Here is a 22760-nt window from a genome sequence, read left to right as displayed (position 1 = left end):
CAAAAGTATCAATGATCCAACCAGTCGCGTCATTACCCCTCAAGTTATCTCTGCGTACAGAGGCGCTGCCGGGGACTTCACCGAAGCGGTAGGTCTCGTCAGGGAATACTATATGACAGGGCAGGACAAGTGACCTTCCTCCCTCCCCAAGCTTCCATACTGCTTGCTGCGAGCCAGGGCGGAGTTCATGTGGGACGCCAACCATAATCCCGCTGACCATGGAGAAAATCTTGGTCGAGGTAGGCGCTTGAACGTACAGGTCCACGTCATTGTTAAACCTCATGTTAGCTATCGCTTGCGAGGTCCTCGCACGACGTATCGTTTATCTGGCTGAACCAGATAGACTGTGCGCTATAATGTCTACCCGCTATCGCCATAGACAAGTAGATGGGGATGTAAGCGAAATGTCAAGTGCGCTTGAAATGGCCATCGATCAACACTGGTGGGTCGAGAATCTCCGGACTACAAAAATCTTCACTCAATTCGCCATTTTAGTATCATCTTTTTGTCTTCGACAGAGGCTCAAACAGGTGGAATGATCCTCTCTCTCCCCTGCGAATCCTTTTTCTAACAGCCAAACAACAGTGATCGACGACCTTTGGACGGGCGAACTCGTTCAAAAGAATAACGAACACGATGAAATTGAATGTAAGGACGTAATCTTCGCTGCGGTTTGATTGCTTGTTCACCACCAGTCAGACATTCCGTTCAATGAAACTCGTAGGCATGACTTTTATGGTCACTTGGATATTTCTCGCCTGTCGGTTCCCAGGTCAGCATAAAGATTCGTAACTGATCCTTCTCCTTTGACCTTCCTTTCCAGATACCAGAACATTTTTCGCATTGTCGTTTGGTTGTTTTTCCTAGTGGTTTACTCTCAAGCGGGTCAGTAATTTGTTTTGCAAAGCGTCGACAAGCTCATAACTTGTGAATCCCAGTTCGGGAGCCGCTTGAGCGGTTGGATGAGGCACACAGATCTCTGGATTCGTGGGAGATTGTCCTATACGTAATGTCTTTATCGTTTATCGTCGAAAGTAGGTCAACAGGCTTTGTACTGATCCCTTTTGATTTGACTTGATATGTTTTCAGACGTGCATAAGGTGAGCTCGATCGTCGACGATTATTTTTGGACTCCTTACTAAAGTATATAGTCCTACGTCCTGCTTCGTTTTGTGACTTGGCGTGCTTTTACATTTTGGAGCGCAATTGCATTTATCACGGATTCCATTCTTTTAGCTGCCTTTACTCTGCGTGTCATTGGTCTACAAGCGCCACAAGACCAAGAGGCTATTTATCGTTTGCGAAGTTTCCAGGTCCTTAGTTTTGTTTCGCCGTTTATTTGGTTCGTCGTCCACACATAGATGTCAGAATAACACTGAAGCTTCTGGTGTAGGATGAGTGAGTGAACTTCTATCACACTGGGATGAAGCTGATAATTATGCAACACACAGAACTCGTTACAATCTTCGACGGCTACAAGTGCGTGCAAACCTTTCCCTTTTTCTCTTCTCTAATTTCGCGCCAGATACATTGGCACTATGCAGATATGCGTTTCCCGCATGTTGAAAGAATCCGGCATTTTTTTTGCGGTATGAACGTGCTCCCTTTCCAGTTTACTATGCCTCATGAGATCTTATCTGCAGCTTCTGTCCGTCCTGGCAATCGGCTTCGCTCAAGGCTTGTATGCAGTTGATGCCTCTGATGGGTCAACAGAACCACCTTCAACAGTGAAGATGTTCAATTCCTGGTGTTTGAATGCTAGTTGACTAGCGCATGATGTGACAGGTGGTCAATGTTTTGGTTCAAGCTTTACTGGGGTTAGTTTCTTTTTTCTCTCTGTTGGTTTCAAATTGAAAAGACGTATCTATAGATCTCCCGATTTTGGGAAGTTTGACGCAAGGTATTAAACTTTTTTGGTGATGGGTTACACTACCTCAACGATGCCAAATCTATAGCACGGCTGGCCTCCTTCTGTACTACCTGTGAGTCTTATTACCTGAATTTTAGTCGGTGTTTTAAGCCCCTTGGACAGATGGAACACTGTTACTGCCATTGTGCTCCTCAACGTCCTCATTTCCCTGTTCTCGTCTGCTTATTCGGATGTAAATACCCACATTTTCCACTTCTTTTCTCAATCAGATCGCAATATGCTGCTAGGTTGTTGACGATGCAGAAGCGCAATACCTTGCTTTCTTTGCTAGCAAGACAGTGGAGATGATTAGGGCCCCCGATTCTTATGTCTACCCTGCACCATTCAACCTTATTGAGGCGATCTTCGTGGCACCTTTTGAGTGTGTTACCTCTCAGAACGGGTTCATTTGATACTAAGATGCCCATAACAGATTTGTACCTTTAGCCAAATTAAGCCCAGCGCACTATGCACGAGTGAGTCGATCATTGTGTCCGTATAGCTGACCTCACCCAGCTCACCTCAGCTTAACCGAGTTGTGATGGGGGGGATTTTTTTAATTCCCTTAGCGACGATCGCCTTCTATGAGTCGACGTTTGATAGACGCAAGCACAAATGGATGAATGCCTGGTTTCGCGGGAACGATGAAGGCGAAGAAGACCGTCCTGAATACAGAGATCCCAGTGTCGACGACCCAGCATGCGATGGTTTGGTCATCAGTAAGATCCCTTTCGAGGAGCTTATCAAGGTCTTCCCAAAGACTTCGCAAGTGGGTAGTCCGTTTTTTGTATGTGGAGATACTAAAATTTTATTCTACATATTTTTTCAGTCAAGTGAGGCTACCATTCTGAAGGAGCTCAACGAAATCAAGCAGCAGCTAAGTGACATTCAAAGAGCGCTTGGACACCGCTGATTGAAAGGTCATTTGGATATTTTTTTTATCTGCTACCATCTCGGACAGATCATGTACATATACGACTATTTTAATTTGATGGATATTCTTTTTTAAAGCAGCAATGATCCATTGAGCCGAGTTGTTTGTCTCTCGCCGCTCAAGCAGGGCATGAAGATGTGATCCTTCTTTTGCTGAAACACGGAGCTTCTCGTATGCCAAATACGAACGGAGAATATCTCGCAGCACAGGAAGGTCACACTGATGTTTGCAAGCTGCTCGACCTGGTATCACCGATCCACTATTGGATTGCGAACCAATCGAGTCAGGACACTCATAGATTCGATAAAGAATGGGCGAATCTCGTTGATCTCCATTGAACATAGGTTGGGAAGCTATTGGCCAATCAGTAATCGGGTTGGTCTTGTCCTTGAACAAAGTGGACATACACTGAGTTCACTGTGATCAATCTGCCGAAGACCTTCTCTACATTTAGCTTGTCGGGCCTCCCGGAGGTCTTTCAAAAGGGATCTTAACTTATCGGGGTTCTCGAGATCATCCGATGCACTTTGACATGATATTAGGTCAGGGAAAGGGGAAGAGAGTCCAAGATACTCACACATCGAGGAGAACCTTTGAGATCTCCGCAAACCGAAAAGGTAAATCACTGAAAACGGGTTCCGAGGTCTCGCGCGCCAACCGCGTTTGTAGATAATCTGCAGTCAAAGTTATCGATGAATATGGCTTCGGTGGTGAAAGCGACGCAACTACTGACCAACGTTGAACCAATCCGGAGCCACTATGTGACATTTCTTCTTCAATTTAAGGTTGACGGCCATCCATAAGGGTATTCTGGCTTTGTTTGGGGGCCGTAAAGGACCATATGCTCCCTGCGTGTAGGTTCATGTATGCTTCATGTGGGGTGGGCGGTAGGAATGTGTACCGAGATGAAGGCTGTCCTCTCCATTGAAATAAGGGGTACAACATCGATAAGCTCCTGGCTGGCAATGAGCTCGAGCTCTGGAGGTGTTACAGATTGTCGGAGAGATTGAGGAAGAGCCATATTGGCACGATCAGGTGACCTAGATGTTCAACGTTCAACGTTCACTATTCATTTCTGACATTTCACTCCACACTCAGTAACTTCACTCAACATTCTACAATTTGTAGTCCCGTCATTCCTGTTCGTCGCCGCCGCTATCGTAGTAATGCTCGGCGCACGTACAAAACAGATCAATGCCTACGGAAAACGCAACCGCCGTGTTGTTGACGCGTCCACGGAACGATCCCGGCCTATTGGCACTGAGATCATCAGTATTTTCGATGATTTACCACCAGCACCCCCATTAGCTTCACTCGCTTCTAAAATGAAGAAGCGAGAGAACGCCGCGCCCTCCAAACATAAAGCTTTATCTCCCAAGTGTGTTGGGAAAGGGAAACCAAGGCGGCTTTCACCTGTTCTCTCGCCCCCGAGGAAGAAAACAACACGTGTTGCGCAAATAATTGATGCTGCTCGTAGAGCAGATGATAGTGGTGCGCCTATACTCAGACCGAAGCCCAAACCATTGCCATCAGGACTTCAAGGAGATCCTATCATTCTTTCCGCGTCACCTCCTCGAGCGCCTCTCTCGGCAGTCTCTCTCAATGTACCAGGTTCCCCAGCTGTCTCGACAAAACCCCAAACGAGACAGAAGCTAGGTCTAACGAAAGTTAACCCTAAATTGAATAAACCTTTCTCGCCATTCGTGAACATGGATATCATCGTTCTGGATGATGGTGGTCAGATTGTTAAAAAAGAGCACAGAGTTTCAAGGAAGAAACCAGAACACGATCCCAAAGGCCGTAGATCTGCCACTCGAACCACTGTTCCCTCGCGCCTTCAAGCAATGCCCATACCGATCAGCATCGATTCGACTGATACCGAGTCTGAGGCCAGCCAGGTCCGCAGGCCCAAACGATCAGTAAAGCGTGCACCGCCAATAATATTAACTGACACGGAATCTGAAGAGGAAGATACACTCCAACCTTCCGCGCCATCTCAACAGATGGCAGAGTCATCAGCTCATACCCGCCCGAACAACGCTATAGTCGAAGTCGTCATTCCACCAGCTCCATACCCAATCCATGTTGCAAAAATTACGCACCCTTCAGAACCTCCACTGCGCAACGAGTCGGCATCTTCACCATCATCGCAACCTCCATCACATCCTGTCATACAGCCGCCCGCCCCAAGATTTCAGCTTCCCACCTCGCCTCTCGTCAAAGCTCGGCAACTCACTCCAATCCGAGGACGACATGGCAAGAGACTTTTCGAACCACCATCCCCTCCTTCTCCGTCTACTCCAACAGACCTTGAGCTTTCTCTCGATTTTTCCGATTTCAACCTCGGTTCGCCTTCACAAAGAAACGCCTTTTACTCCCAAATTTCAATACCCGAACACCTTCAGGCGTTGCTTGAAGAGTGTGGCCAAGAACAATGTGGCCCTCATGAATTCTCTGCCTTCATTGAATCCTTCCCTTACGACCCGATCATTCAGTCAAGTGACAACACAGATACAAGGTTTAGGAAGATCGGAGAGGCGAGTTATTCGGAGGTCTTCGGCATTGGAGATGTCGTGCTTAAAGTAATTCCACTAAGGGATGAATCGGAAGCGAATGTCAGTCAAAGTCGGTTGAAGATGACAACGAAGTATAGCGAAGAAAGACCCGCGGAAGAGGTCGATGGGCCAGCTCCTAGCGATGCGAAGGACGTGCGCAAGGAAATTATTGTTACCCGAGCTATGGGTGAGGTGTACGGTGGCTTCATTAAGCTCCTTAAAACTTATGTTGTGAGAGGGAGGTATCCCGAGGTCTTGTTGAACCTTTGGGATTATTACAATGAGAAGAAAGGTTCAGAAAGCGTACGCCCAGGTAAGTTATATTGCATTCCGTTAGAAAAATAAACTCATTTGCGAAGACTCTTTCAACGTTTCCCAGGTATACGCAATCATTGTGTTGCCCAATGGAGGATCAGATCTTGAAGCATATACATTCCTCAATGCTGGAAAGTCGGGATGGAAACAAGCTTGCAGCATTTTCTGGCAAGTGACCAAAGCCCTTGGACACGCTGAACAGCTGGTATCCTTCGAGGTGTGTGTCAATCCACTCGACCATAACGTGTAAGGGAGCTTCATTGATTCCTCAGCATCGTGATCTTCATTGGGGCCAAATTCTTGTCAAAAATGTTGTGAGGCACGCTCCACTCAAAGCCCTGAGCGTGAACCAGAAGGCGAAAGCAAAGCGGCAGTTGCACATGGACGATCTGGCCCATGGTGTTCAAGCCACCGTGATTGATCTTGGACTTTCGCGGATGGACGCTGGTGATGGGCATGATGGAGACGAAGTGCAATGGACCCCATTCGACGACGAAGTATTCATGGGCGAGGGTGAGTTGTGTTTCTTGAGTTGTGACGGGATTGATTCGACAAAATTTGTAGGTGATTACCAGTTTGACGTGTATCGCATGATGAAGGACGTTACTGGAGGTACATGGGAAGCTTTTCATCCAATAACCAATGTAATGGTGGGTCATTTTTTCCACCCAAAATTATCTGCGAAATGTTTGAATTTGGGTCATTTTGAAGTGGCTTCACTATCTAGCCCTGAAGCTGCTACAAGGCAAAGGTCTCAAGCCGCCGACAGCGTTGCGGAAAGGCAAGGGTCCCCCGGAATCACAACCTGTTACGACGAATGCATCGTTCACGGAAAGGGACTGCTATGATTGCCTTGTAGATATTGAGAATTGGCTGGGAAGTTGTCTCGTCAAGAAAGGCAAAGGCCGACGGAAAGTGGATAAGGCGGCGACAGGCCCTATCTGTGCTGGTGAGATCGTCGGCTATGGCGTTAAGAGGGGTTGGATCAATCCCAGCGTTATGTTTTAACTCCTTTCTACTTCTCTTCCGCCATGTAAATCCAGTCGTTTGCATCGTAACTCCTTTCAGAGGGAGGATCTTATCCATCATTTATTTAAACGGCATGTTATACACAGCGACGCATGCATTTCTCGCATTATGAGCCCATCGCCTCATCATGTTCAAAGCTCATGGCAGAGCTCTTTTCCCTAGGCAACGATCCCTTTTTGCAGGAGAACCTGGCGCTCTACATAGCATGGGCTATGTATCAATCTCAATTGGACTCCTCCGCCGTCCTTTCAGCGATGACGCTGTTAGCGAGGTATACAGTTTGTCAACCAATCAAGGCTCCTCTCTACACTAGCGATCTCTACAGCCTCTTCATCACCTCTTACATGCTCGCGTCCAAAATCCTTTACGACAAACCCAGCAGGCTGTCATTCTGGCAAGTAGTTGGGCGTCGCAGGTACTCCTGTCGGCACCTGGTTCGAATGGAAAGGGACTTTTGCACAGTGGTCAACTGGGATTTGAGGATTGATCTGGTGAACTACAGATCCTTTCAGGTGCTCGTCGACCATGATCTGAAGCAGCGCAGACGACGGCCACGCCCAATGGAGCATGGGCACTACCATTGTCTGCCCCGTGCCCCTCGTGGTCCTAAGCGTCAATGGTTCCGCCTCTCTAGTTCTGCACCCAAGCCGTCGTATTCAGAAGTAGGCTTGGAAACTTTGAATCAGGCGAGCGCGAAACAATGTAGCAAGCTTCACCCAAACCGCTTTGATGTTGACCATCATGACTCTATACTTCCTCCCCTTCATGATTATAAATCGACGTGGAAGGATGTGGTTTTTGGCTTCTTCCGTACACCTACAACAGCTGTGCAACGAGATGTCGACCCTTGGTCCTAATAACCCGGTTCTAACAGTATTTTATGGTGTTTGCAAAGATACCATGGAGCAAGTTGTATGGCATTGTCTATGCTACAGAGATTTCACAACGTAAGATAGGCATGTCAAGGTAAAAGTATGATAGTAATAGTAAGTGAAACCCGGGCAATAAATAAAGCGCTCTGGACAGAAGGTGAAACTAGCAGGTCTCGACTAAAGAGTTTTTTGGGAAGGGCTGTCCGTAGTCACCTCTCCAGGTCGTCAAGTTTGGGTTTGTATACGCCTGAATGTGTCTGTGAGGTGTTCAGCACAATGGGTTTGGGTGTTTGACGCAACCTACTGGATGATGTAGTCCGTCGTTGGGAATCCCTTGGGGTTGCATCCAACGTTGACGGCATTGACTGGCTGATAGACGCGCACGTGATCAACGCGTAAATGATTTGGAAATGTCAAGTGTTCGAAGTCGACGGCGCCGAAATTCTTCGACATTCCCAAATTGATAATCATATACTGCCAGAGCGCATTAGGTCCGGAACTGGTGTGTAATATGGGGTCAAGAGACCCACCATAGGTTCCAGTGGCACAGGTCGCGCGGAAATTTCCACAGTGGGGTCGGGACCTAACCCAGCGGCGTTGAGAGTCCAAGACACTTTACTGTCTGATATCCAGGTAATGTACTATGTTCAAAACGGAGCTAGCGCGTCAGCTGCGAAAGGCTGTCAAGAGAAACAGAAGACCTTACCGCATCGTCCCACCCTGCCAAATTGAGTAAAAAAATCTTAAGAGAACTTGTCAACCAAAAAACTTGTTGGCTCGCCTGGCTTGTACTGGAGAGAAGTTTGCAGGTAAATAGTGCTAAACATTACAGGATAAAAAAACACACCTCTACACCGTACGTCGAAAAACAACCATCCACCGACTCGTAGCACCGTTGGTTCGTTTTCGTCACAACAGAGGTCGCTTGTTGAATGACATTTCCAACAAATGTGTTCATCCTCGAAATGGATGGATCACCAAGGATCATGTTTTCAGACGAGTTGTCCCATGTATATCCGTGATTGAATGGCTGTAGAACATATAAAGATCAAATGCACAAAACACCAAAAAATTGCTGACCGCCCATTGCGACGATTGCGAGGCTTCACCTGTCAAAGGCACACCACCCATTTGGGCCTCGAACATATCAATTTCAGGAGCGGAACGACCCACAAACGTCCCATCCGAGTGTTTGGGCCCCGGATGGTTTTCACCGCTACACGTGCATCTCGACAGCCTTTGCCCTGGGAGATACGATAGGGCGAAGTTATATGCATGATCTCCATCAACAACAGCGGCTAACGGCAGACCGTTCAAGGTCTGGTTTGGCACCGTTCCTACATCGCAGGAGTCGTATGTGTATGGCCACTGTATACAATTCGGGACATTGGGAGCGGAATCACGGAGTACGATAGAGACATACCATCCCTTCCAAGGTAGCACCGTAACCAGCGCGTCCAAGGTTACCCATGGCCCATATCGCGGGCCACATTCCAATGACGTTGTTCGTGCCGGGCAATTGTACCGACGCTTCATAATAGCCACCGGTGAAACAAAATTTATTCCTACGACACAATTAACGCGGTAGAAAGTGAAAATTTGTCAAACGTACCACGATGTTATGAGGCCTAACAAAATAACTTCCATGAGGTCCAAAAATGGTAGTCGTCGGGTAATACGCACCACCTTGATAATTTAACCCGTGGTTGGGAGTCTCAGAAAATGTGATGACGAGAGCTCCGTTATCAGTCGTAACTGCGGAGGGATCGTACCACTCTAGATTGTTCGTTGACTGTATGATTTGTTACTGGTGCTCTTTCCCGTTTGTAAAATTATAGGGGAAAAATACCCAATAATGAAGATCAGCCGCCTCCCAGTAGGGGTCGTCGCCTGGATAAAATGTCCTTCCAGGCGTATTGAACTCGTCGGAAAAAACCAATAGCATGGGAGATCCATCTTTCAGAGATGGCTTCATGTACGCGTCTTTTGGAGTGTCGAGATCAATCAGGCCAAAATTACCCATCGAGGGTACCTGAAATGAAGAGATGTCATAATTATGCATAAACGCCATATATATAAAATCAAGACTTGGCCGGTTGAGTTGATTCCCCCCAAGTTGAATCCGGGCAACAAGGGTCCTTTGCTTCTAGCAAACATGATGAGGGGATAACCAATACTTTTTTTTGTTTGATTTTTTGTTAAGTTCAGAAAGGAAGGAGAAAATGTTAGATAAACAGCTCACAAAAGAACCAAAAGTGCTGTGCACAAAAAGGATAGGCAACCAAGATTTGCCAGACCCCTGGAGGTAAGAGTCACTTTGCTGCCAACCAAAGCGTGGTCAGGCTCGGCCTCCGGATTGTGAAGAGCATCGTCCGCCTCCACAAGGTCGGGTGACAAGTCAGAGCCCCACAGTCTTGGGTCTGGAGAGAGTGAGAACTACCTGGCGTCATTTCGAGGCCTATAATTTTTTTTGGAGGACCAACCTTGTCCGAAAGGGTACTCAGGCGTGAGGCTGCACCCAGCGAGTAGGGCGACTCGGAGTCAGTTTGCTAATTCACGAATATTATAGAAATGGCTGGCTGGTAAGAAATTAAATTTACCCAGCTGTCCCTGCGGAGTACGCCAAAGCTGGAGGCTCTTAAAAGAGTGAGATCTGAGTCGTCAGTTGCGAAACTGAGGTGGGGGTAGCTCTTGGAGGACATGAGGTAGATAATGGAAAAGGAAGAGAGGGAGGCGGTGAGCAAACAGAAGAGTAATAGATGGCATGGCAAGCTGAGCAAGAAAAAAGCTTATAGCGTTGGATGGCAGCCTAGACGTGAAAGAAGTCTGGAGGAAAGGTCAATTATGGATTACGTCACTTTATAACCGAGGAGTTGAGTAACTTGCCCCATTTGGCCTGATTGGTCCTTCATCATGCTCAGCTTCGAATCGCTTCCCGTTGAACTCATTGCCGAGATACTAGGCGAGCTCGACCTTCAATACCTCATAATAATGTCACATCTATCAAAGAGGTTTTACCTTGTTGCTTCAGATTCCTCTTTGAATCCATGGAGGAGGCCAATACTTACTAATTTACGATCAAATACTTACGAGCAAGCCCTCAAGCATCTGAGTGTTCGTTTAACTGTTCCTCGGCAGAATTGGATTGAGGTGCTCAGCCTTGCCCGACCTTCCTTCATCTTGTTTGAAGCGACCTTGCCTAATCTGACGTCAAGTGAATGGGAGGAGTGCTTTAGCAGGCGTTTTCTTCCGGGGTGGAGGAGATGGAAGAAAGACAGTTCATGGAAAGAGGCGTTTCTCAAGTTCGTCCGCCATTTCTCATCGCTGTCTGCTCTTCTCATTCTCTGCCTCAGACTGTTACATAGAGTGTGGCATCGCAGTGTCTCCTCCTGTACTACTGATGAATCTTGGACCAAGTCAGCTCATTTGCTGCCGTACATAACTCTGGTCTGATTTGCCAGGTATATCGTGCTTAATCGCAATGGCTCTGCCAATGAACTTGAGGTGTCATCTCGAAACTTCAATCCTGTTACGCTTTTCAACGAAATGAAGTACGAATCTCTCAACCTTTTTTTGTCCCTCCTCTCATCATTTTTACCATTTAGGTTGCAAAGTAACTTGGCCCACCTCGAGACACGTATCAGGGTTTGTATAATTCAATTCTGACCATCCAGCAACTCCTCCATGATCAGTATTGTTCAGCTCGTCGTTGAACTTGCGGATGTGAGAATCCTTGCCTTTGGTACCTTGGGTAGACCTCGAAGTACTCTTACGGTTAACCCCAATGCCCATATCCTTTTGCACCCTCCGGGCATCGAATCGGGCGGTGGTGGGCCTGCTCCAAAAATCGACCGTCGTATTGAAGATCATGGAGTCTACCCTATTGGGGCAACATCCACAACATCTCAATGTAGGTTGATATATTTCCTACCATTGCGGCTTTTATAGCTCAATTGGTGGCAGTGTCACATGAGTATCTGACAGCACCTTCGACATATACGCGTATGATGCACCCGCTCCCTGCGCTAACGCACTCAAAGTACCCTTTTTATACGCCCGGTGGAGGTGACAGGCGTTGGAAGAACTTGGGAGAAGCGGACAGTGAAGGTCTTGAATGGGTGGGCGGCTTAATGTCAGTGGCATCCTATTTTTTTTCTTTTGGCTGGCGTTTAACCCTCCATAGGGTTATTGCCCAGATTATTGGAGCTTCATCTCACACGGATAGTACAGCGCCCGTCCGTCAGCAGTATGCTTCCTTTTCCTGGTGCGATCTCTGGGCGATTGCGCCTTGGTTAGAGGAGAGGATCACAAAAAGAATAGATGGAGCTGGATTGGGTCACTGACTCAGCGACTACTGTTTGTCTGTTCTCTTACACATTTATCTCGCCCTGGCTTCTTCCTCTCCTTTCGACTTGCGTCCTCGACATTTATCTGGTTGTGATTACTTACCCTTCATTAGTATTAGTAATATCGGCAATTAGTCACCATCTCACTGCCTCGGCGAATCAAAAAGGATAGCTAGACTTGGCTATATGGGTGCATGAAAATCATCTACGGTTCTCAGTATCGCTTTCCAACTGCAAGGAAGGACACCGCAAATTGAAATCAATTGTTGTCCTTCAAGTTATCTGGATGCTCCGATTCGATCCCATCCAATTTTAATCTCGACAACACTTATCGAGTGGCGAGTGCTTTCGGAAGTTTTGCCATCGACATTACCCTTTACCCACTCGTAACCACGTGGGCCAACAAGATCGGTCAGGCACCCAGAATTTCTATCTTTTTTGTTAACTCGATCGTGGTGAGACCAAAGAAGAAACGATTGGAAATTCAATATTCTGGAAACAATATCTTTGTCGAAGCCCCTAACGCTTGCTTGTTGCCTTTGTTGGACTCGTAACCCTCAAAAGAGGTTTGTGTTTTTGAAAATGCGCTTCTATGTCCGAAATAAAGACAATAAGGCTAACAAAGGACGATATTCTCCGCCAGTTTCTTTGTGTCGGGATCAGAAACGAACGTCCTGATACACAGGATCTTAAAAGACGGAATATGGTCTGTATTTTCTGCTGTCTCTTTTGCTCCTCCCGTCCACCGCCTCCTTTAACTAACCGCTATATTTTATTGAACGACGCCGCTGGTCAGCGTCTTTGTCTATCTATTTATCTAACGTCGAAACAAAGCTCTGCACAATGAATCAGAAGAAGCCCGTTGGTCTAGTAAGAACCCATAGTTCTCTGGCTGTGGTCAGCACTTATATCTCTTTCCCGCAGTTTGTGTGTCCTACTTGCTCCAAGAGATTTGGGCGAAAGGGAGACCTAGGTCGTCATGAGAAGCTGCATACCGGTGCAAGGTCAGTATTTAGTTTTGATCTCATGTTGCAATACGTAAACTTAAACATTTCAGGCCGCATGTCTGCTCGGATTGTGGCAAGGCATTTGCCCAATTCTCAGGACTAAAGACACATTTAAACGTACAGTGCGTGATTTATTTAAATTTTCTCTTAAATAGCATTGCTCATAACATGAATTAACAGCACTCGTGTTCGGCCATTTGCTTGTAATTTTGAAGGGTGCGGCAAGTGCTTCGGAGATCCCTCTTCTCGTGCACGCCACCGGAAGGAGACTCATGAACGCGTTGGCGCTTTCAAGTGTCCATTTCCGAAATGCAAGTCTAGGTAATTATATTTCAAAGCACCGAGATGACCTTGCTCATTCTCTCTCTTTATTCGTAGTATCAAGCGGCGTTCCGCCTTCACGTCTCACTTGAGGAAGCACAACCTTGACCCCCTCACTGTCGACGTCGATGATTTCGCCCCTACTCAATCCCTCATGTCTGTTAAATCCACCAGCCCGAAGTCCATTCGCGGAACAACGGCCGAATCCCTGCCAGTACAACCTCATAACACGGTAGTCAAGCACCAATTCAGGGAGGAGTTTTATAACCGTATGTCTCCATGTTTTCATCCATCGTTTTTTCAAAACGAACCACGCTCTAGACGTCCTTCCAATTCCCCAATATCCACATTTTACCCATACGCCTCCGTCGCTACAAGCCCATGGGTATCACAGCATATTCCCAAATGATTGGCTACAAACGCCAAGTCAGGATCCGCGGTACGGCATATATACTCTAAACGGGTCGCCGTCCGACTCCGATTTTACTCCCAATTTGACCTTCTCTTCTTCGCCTTCCCGATCACCTTCGCCTCCCGTTGTGGAGCGGCGTACTCCAAGTCCAGAGTTTGGTGTGTACACTCCACAGACGAGCGCTCCAAGAGCGTTTGCACCTTCGCCCCATCTTTCCCCACTTCCGAGAGATTTTCCTACATTGTACTTTCCTGAACCAGTCAAGGCAGCTCATAGCCGTGGGCTTTTTTTCGATTCGATGTCAGGTTATTGACGACACTCCTGCCAGCCTGGAGCGCCGTGTCACGCCTTCATTTTGTATATTATATGGATCGTTTGCTCTTCGCCTTCTACTGTATCGATACACTCTCTTATTTTCACTTTCACGCTTCTGTAATATTGTACTATATACCCACCTAATTTCAGACCTAAGTATGAGGCGCCAAATTGTGACAAACAAGCCGGCGAATTCACGAAAAAAAAGTGGCTTGAGCCGCGCTTGGCAAGTCAACGATCATTCAACAGCTGTTCAATCACTGCCCGTCCTCTCCTTTCTCGACACTCTGTACGCTCTTCTCCATTCGACTTGTAAATTATCGCAACGACTTTCTCTGTTTCATTGCTCTGGCTCGCGAAGAATGCTAGCAACACCTCTCCTGCCCGCGCCTACCTTCTCTTCCCAGCATGACCCCGACGATTCCATGCGTTATCGACCTTCGAGGGACCTAGAGACTTTCAATAGCCTCCTTCCACCTCCTATCGAATTTCTAGAGGGCTCATCTTCAGGAGCACTGGCAGTACCAGAAGGCAAATATGAGCCGATCAACTCTGCGAGCTCTCAACCTCCCTCAAAAACAGATGTACGTTTTCATTCTCGCATATTGCCTATTCTTGCTTAAGTATACTCTAGAGACACGGGCCTTCGCCACCCACTCCTTCGACGTCTAAATCTCTTGCGCCACCAACAGGCGCCAAAACCACTTCCTTATACTCTGATGCTATCGACATGACATGGCCTGCATCTTGCAACTCTGCAGCTGGACTGTTCAACAGCGGAAATACCTGCTTTCTTAACAGTGCCCTTCAGTGTCTCCTGCACACGCCGCCGCTACTCAGAATAATAATTTCACACAAGACATGTAATATTCAACACTTGTTACCTTTTACTCAAACTAACCTCTTCATCTTAGGCCGTATGGATAAAGGGTTTTGCATGTCGTGCAATCTCCGAGAAGTGATAGTCAAGGCCTATGGATCGAAGGGTCCTGTTGTACCTTCCTCCATAACCAACCGGCTACAAAGTATGCCTCGCCGTCTCTCACCGTGAAAGAATCCTCATGCCTCGGCGCAGCCATTGCCAAGCACATGCGTAAAGGCAGACAAGAGGACACCCATGAATTTTTGCGCTATGCGATTGACGCTCTCCAGAAGTCTTGTCTAGCTGGTCATTCGCCGTTCGTCTCGTTTTCAATCTCGTTCTATATACGCACACTCATTTTTTTTGCAGTAAGATAGACCCCAAAATTGCTGAAACAACTTGGGTACACAAAGTTTTTGGCGGGCGGTTGCGCTCTCGGGTGACCTGTCGCGATTGCGGTCATAACAGCGACACCTTTGACAGCATATTGGATCTCAGTCTAGACATCCACAAGTCTGAATCACTCAGGGATGCACTGCGAACTTTTGTGGCAATCGACTATCTGAGAGGTGCTGACAAGTACAAGTGTGAAAAGTAAGTACATCCATTCCGCCACAATCTTGATATCAACAAGTCTTCAGGTGCAAGAAACACGTTGTAGCGGAGAAACGATTCACTATTCATGAAGCACCCTTGGTCTTAACAGTTCATTTCAAACGATTTTCGCCAATGGGGCGGAAGATCGGTCATCACATCAATTTTGAAGAACATCTCTCACTCAAGCCTTTTATGAGTGAAGGTCAACATGGCCCCTCATACTCGTTATATGGTATTATCTGCCACGCTGGCGGTGGGCCTAATTCAGGGCATTATTATGCTTTCGTAAAGGCGAAAGATGGACAGTGGTGGGAGATGAACGATGAAATGCGGTCGCGCGTTGGAAGTGCACCGACCAACAAAAAGACGGCGTACATGCTCTTCTACATCCGAAACAGGGGGCAAGGTTTGGATGTTGCTGTCAAAGCGCCGCCTCTTGACCAGACGTCATCTGCGCCCCAACGAAGCGGTCTTGCAGCTGGGATGAAAAAGCGGAAAGAGAGAGACGGTGAAGTGGAAGACATGGGTGTGAAGGTGTCGAAACCGTTTGGACCCCTAGAGCGACCTTCAACGCCTGTCGTGCCTGACACGGTCAATGCTGACGCAAAACGGCCAGTGAAGAATGGTATCGACCCTCAAGCCGCATTGATCAAATCTAAAATTGAGGCGGCGTCAGCCGAGCAAGCTCGTCGCGCGCTAGCAATTATAGGGAATTACGACTCTGACAGCGATGTAGAGGACAAGGGGAAAGTACAAGAAGAGAGAGGAGAGGATTTAGGATCACCTACGAAAGAATCTGAGAGACCGTCATCTCCAGCTCATGGGCCACCCATGTCATCGTCGCCTGCCATCCCAACGAGCAGCTTCTACGGCACGAGCAACGCGAGTAAGAAGAGGAAGTCACCAGACACTACAGCAGACAAAGATCATCTGCAGAGCAATACACGCACACGACCAAACGAATTAACAAATCGTGGCACTGCGGGTTATAGAAATCCTTACAATATTACGCCAGCGCCAGCGAAAACGTACTTGCAGAAGAAATCTTTCAATCGGAGGCCCAGGGGGATTTGATAGAGGAAGAGTATATACATTGTATCAGCGAGCCTTTTGGACTCTGGTGAGAGTCACGCATAGTAATATTAATCTTGCACGCACCCAAACTTGTAAATTTTGCTGCGAAGCGGCAAAGCACACTCGAGAGCGGGCAATAAGAACGAATGAATTATAGCTTCGATTTGACCTTTTCGGTAACTACCCTGGCCGCCTCTTCCTTTCCATCTTCCCACCAAACCACAGTTACCGTAACATCGTCGCGATGTCGCCTGGCATATGGAGCGGTAATGCTCAAAAGATTTCGAAGATAATTTTCATTGCCTCCACCAAATGCGTTTCGGATGAGATGGGCGCTGACATTCTCGTCAAGGAATGCCCATGACCCTTGCTGTTGTTTGTCCGTCTTGTCTTTGCCTTGCACCCCCATTGAACCTGATGATGTGGGAAACAGCGTTTGAAGGTCGGGCTCGGAAATCTTCCCCTTGTAGCCTGCAAGATGACCTCCAACTAGACTGACCACTTCGTCGTTGCTGTTTGCGAATCAGAACATATCCATTACTTTCCGAGAGAGAGAGAAGTCGGCATACCTCAGTCGATCCCATAAGCCATCTGTTGCGAGAACAAGAAAGCGGATAGGGTTGGCAGTGGATTCATCAGATGGGAACGAAAGCTTGCGATGGGTCACAACTGGGCGTGCAATCACATAAGGTGGGGTCTTGAAAAGGGCAGGGGCGGTACGAATTGGTGTTCCATTTCCGGCAAGGAAAGCCTGGTTCAATCTTCATCGCATCGTTAGATACAAAAATCAGTGTGTAAATTTTGAATTTGTTTGGGAAACTCACGTCTCTTGAATTTTACGGGACCACTTGTACCGCGCGTCGCCAAATGCTCGGGAAGGCTCTAGACCTCCGAGGACGCGACCTCTGCGAATAACATCATTTTCCTCATCTTTAGGGTGTTCAAATTGCATTCTGATAAAGGAAATCAAGTCATGATACTCTCTTTGAAATGACTGACGTACCGAGCAAGCTCAGATGGATTACGGCCTGTTTGATCCTCACTCAACACTTCAACACGCCAGCGTCCTTCACCATCAGGTGTAGTTTCCCAAACTCCAGCGACGGCCCTGCTATCGCCGGTGCATGCTACATAAAGATCCCGGTGAGCTGTGTCGAAGACCGCCATTAAGGCACAGCTACCTGTGAATAGATTAGATATGAAAGGAATGTCATTGAAAGCTTCAGACCAGAGATTGCTGGAAGCATAGTTGCCAATGCTAATGGATGCTGGCTGAGATCAGGAATGACATTCTTTTTCCGTGACTCTTCGTCGACATTGTTTGCAAGCACGTGGAGCGGGGCAGCGAGAAGCTCATCATCAAGTTTCGTAAACGCATGTTGAATAGCAAGTGAAACTTTTTGAGGGTCTGCATCGAGGGGGGTTTGCGACGTCAGAGCTCTAGCACTCCCAAAATAGCCTGGTTTCGCTAGCGGTGGTTGATTGGTGAGGTGGGATAGTTCAAGTGCGACGGCCTTTATTATGACACGTGAAAGGAGTCTTGAAGTTTCATAGCCGCCGTGGCCGTCCATGACCGCGAAGAAAAGGTAATCGCCAGGGTATGACGGGTCTGTAGGATCGCGTTCCACAATTTGGCTAGCATGCGCGTCTTCGATGGGATCATTTGAAGCTAAATCTGCTGTTGTGTGCTTCCATACAATTCCTCCGGGACGAGAATGAGATTGAAAGGTGGCATGTTGTCGAATCCGAGCTTCGAGAACGTCAAGGGGGAGGCGGCGGAAAGTCTTGGTGACCATTTCTGGTTTACCGTCAGGACCCTGGACTTTTACTGGGAGTTCAAAGAAGTTATCCAAGACATAGTGACGATAATAAAAGTATGCGGGAGGCGTTCCAACGACAGCAACGGCTGCCAATGGTTTCCATACACGTCTCCACATACGGAGTGAAAGATGAAAAGAGCTAAATCACGTGAACAAGAGGACCGCAACGAGGACTCTGCAGCCTGAGCGCTGCCAGTGTACTTGCGCTCGATAGTCCTCAAGGTAAATGTCATGGTTCTTTCAATATGTGGCCCTTCCGCATACAGATGCAGCTTTATCCTACTCATGTACCGAGTACCTACGGCATCACCCAATGTGCAACACATCCAGATAAATTCAATGTAGTCTTTCAATTCTTCCATCTACACGCAAACACTCATCAGCTCCACGCAAGAAGAACAAAACAACGAAAAACATGCACATTTTAACAGTCCGGTCCCGTCCCCCACTAACAACTTTATCAGCCACAAAGTCCACACAATACACCTCATCCGTATGTCCCGGAAGGTCGGTCTTGATCTTGTACGTCTTCAGATCCCATATCTACCCACCCATCATCAGAAAACTTCACTCATGAAAGGGAAACAACAAACCTTGAGCGTATTATCCTTACTAGCACTAATCAACAACCGACTGTCAGCACTCCACGCAAGCCTGTACACAGCGCCTACATGGCCTCGAAGCGTAGCGACGAACTTGCCCGTCCGGCCCTCCCACACGCGTACGCTATTATCCCAAGCAGCCGACGCTGCCCACCGACCGTCCGGGGAAAACGCGACGTGGGAGACCTGGCGCTGGTGGCCTGTTAGTCGGGCAATGGGTTTGGTGGAGGAGAGGGGGGACCAGAGGAAGAGGGTGTGGTCGTCTGAGCCGGAGATGAGCAGCTCAGTGGGGGAGGTGCGGAGGAGGGCGGTGTACCGCGTTTGTGCGAGTTTTTGAGCTGTATGGGAAGGATGGGGTTAGTGAGCTTGTTTTGCTTGGTAAGAGAGAGGGAGACTGACCGTCTCCGTCAGAGGCGGGTTTCTTGCCTGTGTGGTCATACGGACCCGTACGCAGGACGAAATCTGTATTCAGAGCAAGGGTGGTCACCCAATGCGCGTGGTCTTTGAGCGTGTGCAGGGGTCTTCCTTGTTTCGTATCCCATACTCTGACCGTCCGATCGCTGCTGGCTGTATAGAGCACGTCAGCCCCACCCCATTTAACGACGTTCACGCTGGCGGTGTGTCCGCCCAGAGTGAACTCTACGCGTCGAGTTAGGAGGGACCATACGCGGACGGTGCCGTCTTTGGAGGACGACGCGAGGCGGGGGGAAGTAGCGTTACTTTTATCCAACTCAGCTAGTGTTTGACTAGGAAGATAAGAAGGCGACTCACAGGTGAATGGGTTCCCAGGAGAGGGACGTTATCCATTTCGTATGGCCCTTCAACGCGTCTCCGATCGGTTTACCCGTTTTCGGATCCCATATCCTCACCTGAGACGTGTGTTAATTAGCGGGTCCAACGACGCGTCGGGAAAGAGACCCAACATGTCCATCATGTCCCCCACTAGCCAACTTCCGCTCCATGGCTTCCCACTCAACACATAGAACCCACCCTTTATGGCCTGGCAGAACATGTGAGGGAGTCTCCGTGTTGAGGTCCCACAAACGCACGTTGGTGTCTCCTGAGCCTGTTGCGAGGAGGTTACCGGTGGGTGAGAATGAAGCACATAATATGGGAGAGGTGTGTCCTGTTATAGTTATAATGATGAATGGTGAGTTCAGAAAGAGAAAAATGCACGCATACCGGAGAGGGTGGAGGAACATCTTGAGGCTGGTCGGACGCGAAACACGCTTTGTGGTGAACAGTGTACGACGAGGATGTCTTCGGATGTGAAGGTGCCTGATGGATGCTCGAGCACGTCAGTTTCGAGGGATTTAGAGACGACGATGCGTGTAGGTGCTCCTGGGGGAGCATTCTTGTCTTCAGGCAGGTTAACGTGGAATGAAAATGGAACGGGGTCTTCATCCTACATGTGGATGAGTTAAATAAGTTAATACGCAGTACAATCAGACGCACCTGGACTGAAATTTTGTTTAAGAGCGCTTCAAGAGATTCCCTCGGCAAATTTGCTGGGATATTGACCGCAGGCGCCAGCGATCTACCATCTTCCTCTGAGATAAATTGAACAACGATGTTTGGCGATTGGTGAGGAGCTTCAGGTTCTGGCTCTGGTACGCCATGGTACACCTTTTGTCGTTTTGGGGGAGGAAGTAAGGTTGCCATCGCGTTAAAGAGCAAAGAACAAACTTGTTTTTTTTTTTCCTTAGATAAATCACGTGAATTGCTTTCAGCTTCATCTAGTACTACAAATATTGTAACAAAACCCATTACTAACGGACGTCGGAATCCCCTCCGCACTACGACCTGCGCGTCGTCAGGTACTTTGTGGGCATCGCCCACCTCAGACCTGTGCGATCCAAGGCTCGAGTGAGAGCGATGGACAAAGCGAAGCAATTAGCGCCCCAACCAGATCAAAATGTATCCGCCGTCTTCCTAGCATTGGCAGCTTCCTTGGAGTCTCATGTGAGCTCATCACTCTCTACTTTATGATCCTTTTGAGCATCGATGTCATAGTCAGCCGAGATTCCAGAGCCATCCTCTGCAGCGACTCCGAAGAGACCCACAAATTTAAAGTCATCACGAATCTCAGAAAAGCCTACAGCTTCCAAACTAGCTGCCATGGGGATTAAAGTCAGAGATTTTGCTTATGAGAGCAAGTTACCCCCCGTCAAGCCCGTCTATCGCCACCAGCGGCAGGTGCAACCAGGCTTGAAGCGCCAAAGAACAGAGGTTGACGATGAAAACCCCTTTGTCGTGAATAGTGATACGACTTTGCAAGAATCGAATGCAAAGAAGTCGAAGCTTGAGCGCAAGTCGACAGAGCCGGTCGTTGCGCCTATTGCACCACCAGGCCGGGAAAGAGGTTTCAGCAACATTCAAGAGTATGAACTCAATATTATCTACTCGCAGCAAGCATACGATGACCCTCCGCGTTCTTCCCCGACGCCATCCGCCATTTGTGAATCACAAGGCTCAGATCATTCGATCGACACGCCGCTCGTTACTCCCAACGGCTCTCTTCAATGGAGAGTTGCAACTGCTCCGTCTGAGCCTGCGGAGTCGCAAGCCATAGCGCCCCTCTTGTCGCCATGCTCACAGTTAGATTTTTCGAAAATGATAGAGACGGCTCCTCGGGGAGAAGCAACAGCACCCGCAGTGACGGATTCCCTGTCATCGTTATCCTCGTTATCTTCATTGTCATCTGACCGAACTAGTTCTTCTGCTCCCGCCTCTCCTCCACGGCCAGCACCACCAGTTCTACGATCATCAAATTCTCGGGTCGAGTTCCAAGCCCTTCTTGTCCCAACAGTGTCTCCTCGCTACCACCTGCGTACTCGCAGCGTAATAATACAGCCCCCCGCAAAGACGCCGACTCATACGCGGGCCCGTCGCGGTCACATGCCGCCGCACCCAACGCTTCGAACCACCGCGATATCCATACAGTCATCACATGGGCGATCGAAAAGTACCACTTCCACAAACGCCATCACCTCTCGTATCATGCGCAAGCACACCGCCACAAAGGAACCACGAATATGAAATACCCGTACCGCGGGAAGCCTCTACACAGTAGAGCACAGTAGTTGGCTAGAAGCCATACAAGTTCTCTTTGTTGGATACGCTGGGGCGTATCCCGTGCCTGTTCACATGGCGGCCATCTGCCTTCTCTTTCTCTTGTAATAAAGTTTCCTTCCACGATCCTTATTCACCTTTGCCTTCACTTGCATATATACGTTTAGTTCCCTCTCGTGTACGAGTTCTCGTCATCGGATAACACCATCACCTGGCTACATTAGATATTGGCTCGATATCCCCTTCATATCCCGTGTACCTCCGTTTGTACTGTTTGATAGGTGTACTTTTTAATTATGATCCTTATCAAGTAACCAACGTAGCATCAGATAAGAAAACAAAGCTGCTGATACAAAGTGGTTTCGACTTGGAACGCATCATAGAAAGTCATTAGACAACTGCATGGCCAACGCAAGGCCAACTTGTGCTTGACTTGAGCTAAGTAGCTGCTTGAGCTTGCTTATCGGCGATCGGACAGGGACGACCGAAAGCAGAATTGAGTCAAATCTAGATTTAATTTGTAAGATAATTTCTTGCTCCCTACTTGCACGATTCCTGGCATAGGCCTGGCATGCAGGACACGATTTCCCTTCTCCCAGTCTCCCTTTCTCTCGTCCATGTCCCTCGTTCCCGTCTACCTCATCTCTCACACCAAATCCTTCGCCAGATACTCTACCCTTCTCCCAGCTTTCTTAATATCACTTGTAACGAAATCGAG

At 48.0% G+C, this 22760-nt stretch overlaps 8 protein-coding genes across 8 annotated transcripts; 5 read left to right on the top strand and 3 right to left on the bottom strand.

Annotated features, from left to right (window-relative positions):
• Positions 1-187: 187 nt before the first annotated feature.
• Positions 188-2822, top strand: LACBIDRAFT_311591 (Ca2+-permeable cation channel activity; the record flags this gene model as incomplete). Its single annotated transcript, XM_001877001.1, has 21 exons — positions 188-239; positions 289-442; positions 496-530; positions 586-648; positions 700-772; positions 824-885; positions 939-1034; positions 1090-1100; positions 1152-1342; positions 1394-1398; positions 1452-1479; positions 1526-1589; positions 1644-1727; positions 1786-1817; positions 1871-1900; positions 1956-1982; positions 2033-2102; positions 2158-2291; positions 2343-2385; positions 2436-2678; positions 2739-2822. The coding sequence occupies 21 exons, from the start codon at positions 188-190 to the stop codon at positions 2820-2822; spliced, it is 1581 nt and encodes a 526-aa protein (XP_001877036.1).
• A 269-nt stretch (positions 2823-3091) lies between these two features.
• On the bottom strand, positions 3092-3864 carry LACBIDRAFT_231753 (uncharacterized protein; the record flags this gene model as incomplete). Its single annotated transcript, XM_001876539.1, has 5 exons — positions 3092-3196; positions 3251-3368; positions 3421-3517; positions 3577-3691; positions 3745-3864. 5 exons carry the CDS (start codon positions 3862-3864, stop codon positions 3092-3094), a joined length of 555 nt encoding a protein of 184 aa, XP_001876574.1.
• Positions 3865-4009: 145 nt separating this feature from the next.
• On the top strand, positions 4010-6721 carry LACBIDRAFT_311589 (uncharacterized protein; the record flags this gene model as incomplete). The annotated part of the gene is made up of 5 exons (XM_001877000.1): positions 4010-5711; positions 5758-5930; positions 5986-6226; positions 6278-6363; positions 6425-6721. The coding sequence occupies 5 exons, from the start codon at positions 4010-4012 to the stop codon at positions 6719-6721; spliced, it is 2499 nt and encodes an 832-aa protein (XP_001877035.1).
• A 1056-nt stretch (positions 6722-7777) lies between these two features.
• On the bottom strand, positions 7778-9993 carry LACBIDRAFT_245697 (glycoside hydrolase family 16 protein; the record flags this gene model as incomplete). The annotated part of the gene is made up of 12 exons (XM_001876538.1): positions 7778-7871; positions 7919-8088; positions 8145-8255; positions 8309-8356; positions 8468-8644; positions 8695-8982; positions 9038-9179; positions 9227-9242; positions 9298-9406; positions 9464-9646; positions 9703-9790; positions 9857-9993. Coding segments are annotated over 12 exons (1563 nt in total), but the record flags the coding sequence as incomplete, so codon positions are not given.
• Positions 9994-10527: 534 nt separating this feature from the next.
• Positions 10528-11957, top strand: LACBIDRAFT_311586 (uncharacterized protein; the record flags this gene model as incomplete). The annotated part of the gene is made up of 6 exons (XM_001876999.1): positions 10528-11030; positions 11076-11165; positions 11220-11259; positions 11317-11524; positions 11578-11746; positions 11798-11957. 6 exons carry the CDS (start codon positions 10528-10530, stop codon positions 11955-11957), a joined length of 1170 nt encoding a protein of 389 aa, XP_001877034.1.
• Positions 11958-14730: 2773 nt separating this feature from the next.
• LACBIDRAFT_246413 (uncharacterized protein) lies at positions 14731-15867 on the top strand (the record flags this gene model as incomplete). Its single annotated transcript, XM_001876998.1, has 5 exons — positions 14731-14878; positions 14930-15040; positions 15091-15193; positions 15247-15471; positions 15519-15867. Coding segments are annotated over 5 exons (936 nt in total), but the record flags the coding sequence as incomplete, so codon positions are not given.
• An 832-nt stretch (positions 15868-16699) lies between these two features.
• LACBIDRAFT_311584 (uncharacterized protein) lies at positions 16700-18485 on the bottom strand (the record flags this gene model as incomplete). Its single annotated transcript, XM_001876537.1, has 5 exons — positions 16700-17060; positions 17118-17309; positions 17373-17501; positions 17552-17729; positions 17777-18485. 5 exons carry the CDS (start codon positions 18483-18485, stop codon positions 16700-16702), a joined length of 1569 nt encoding a protein of 522 aa, XP_001876572.1.
• Positions 18486-20794: 2309 nt separating this feature from the next.
• LACBIDRAFT_292794 (uncharacterized protein) lies at positions 20795-22356 on the top strand. The gene is made up of 2 exons (XM_001876997.1): positions 20795-20932; positions 20984-22356. The coding sequence occupies exons 1-2, from the start codon at positions 20846-20848 to the stop codon at positions 22007-22009; spliced, it is 1113 nt and encodes a 370-aa protein (XP_001877032.1). The 5' UTR covers positions 20795-20845; the 3' UTR covers positions 22010-22356.
• The last annotated feature ends 404 nt before the right edge of the window (positions 22357-22760 follow it).

The sequence above is a fragment of the Laccaria bicolor genome, genomic scaffold (assembly GCF_000143565.1).
Source record: "Laccaria bicolor S238N-H82 LACBIscaffold_4 genomic scaffold, whole genome shotgun sequence".
Lineage (NCBI taxonomy): Eukaryota > Fungi > Basidiomycota > Agaricomycetes > Agaricales > Hydnangiaceae > Laccaria > Laccaria bicolor.
Note: the sequence above shows the minus strand (reverse complement) of the source record. Positions and strands in the feature narration are given on the sequence as shown.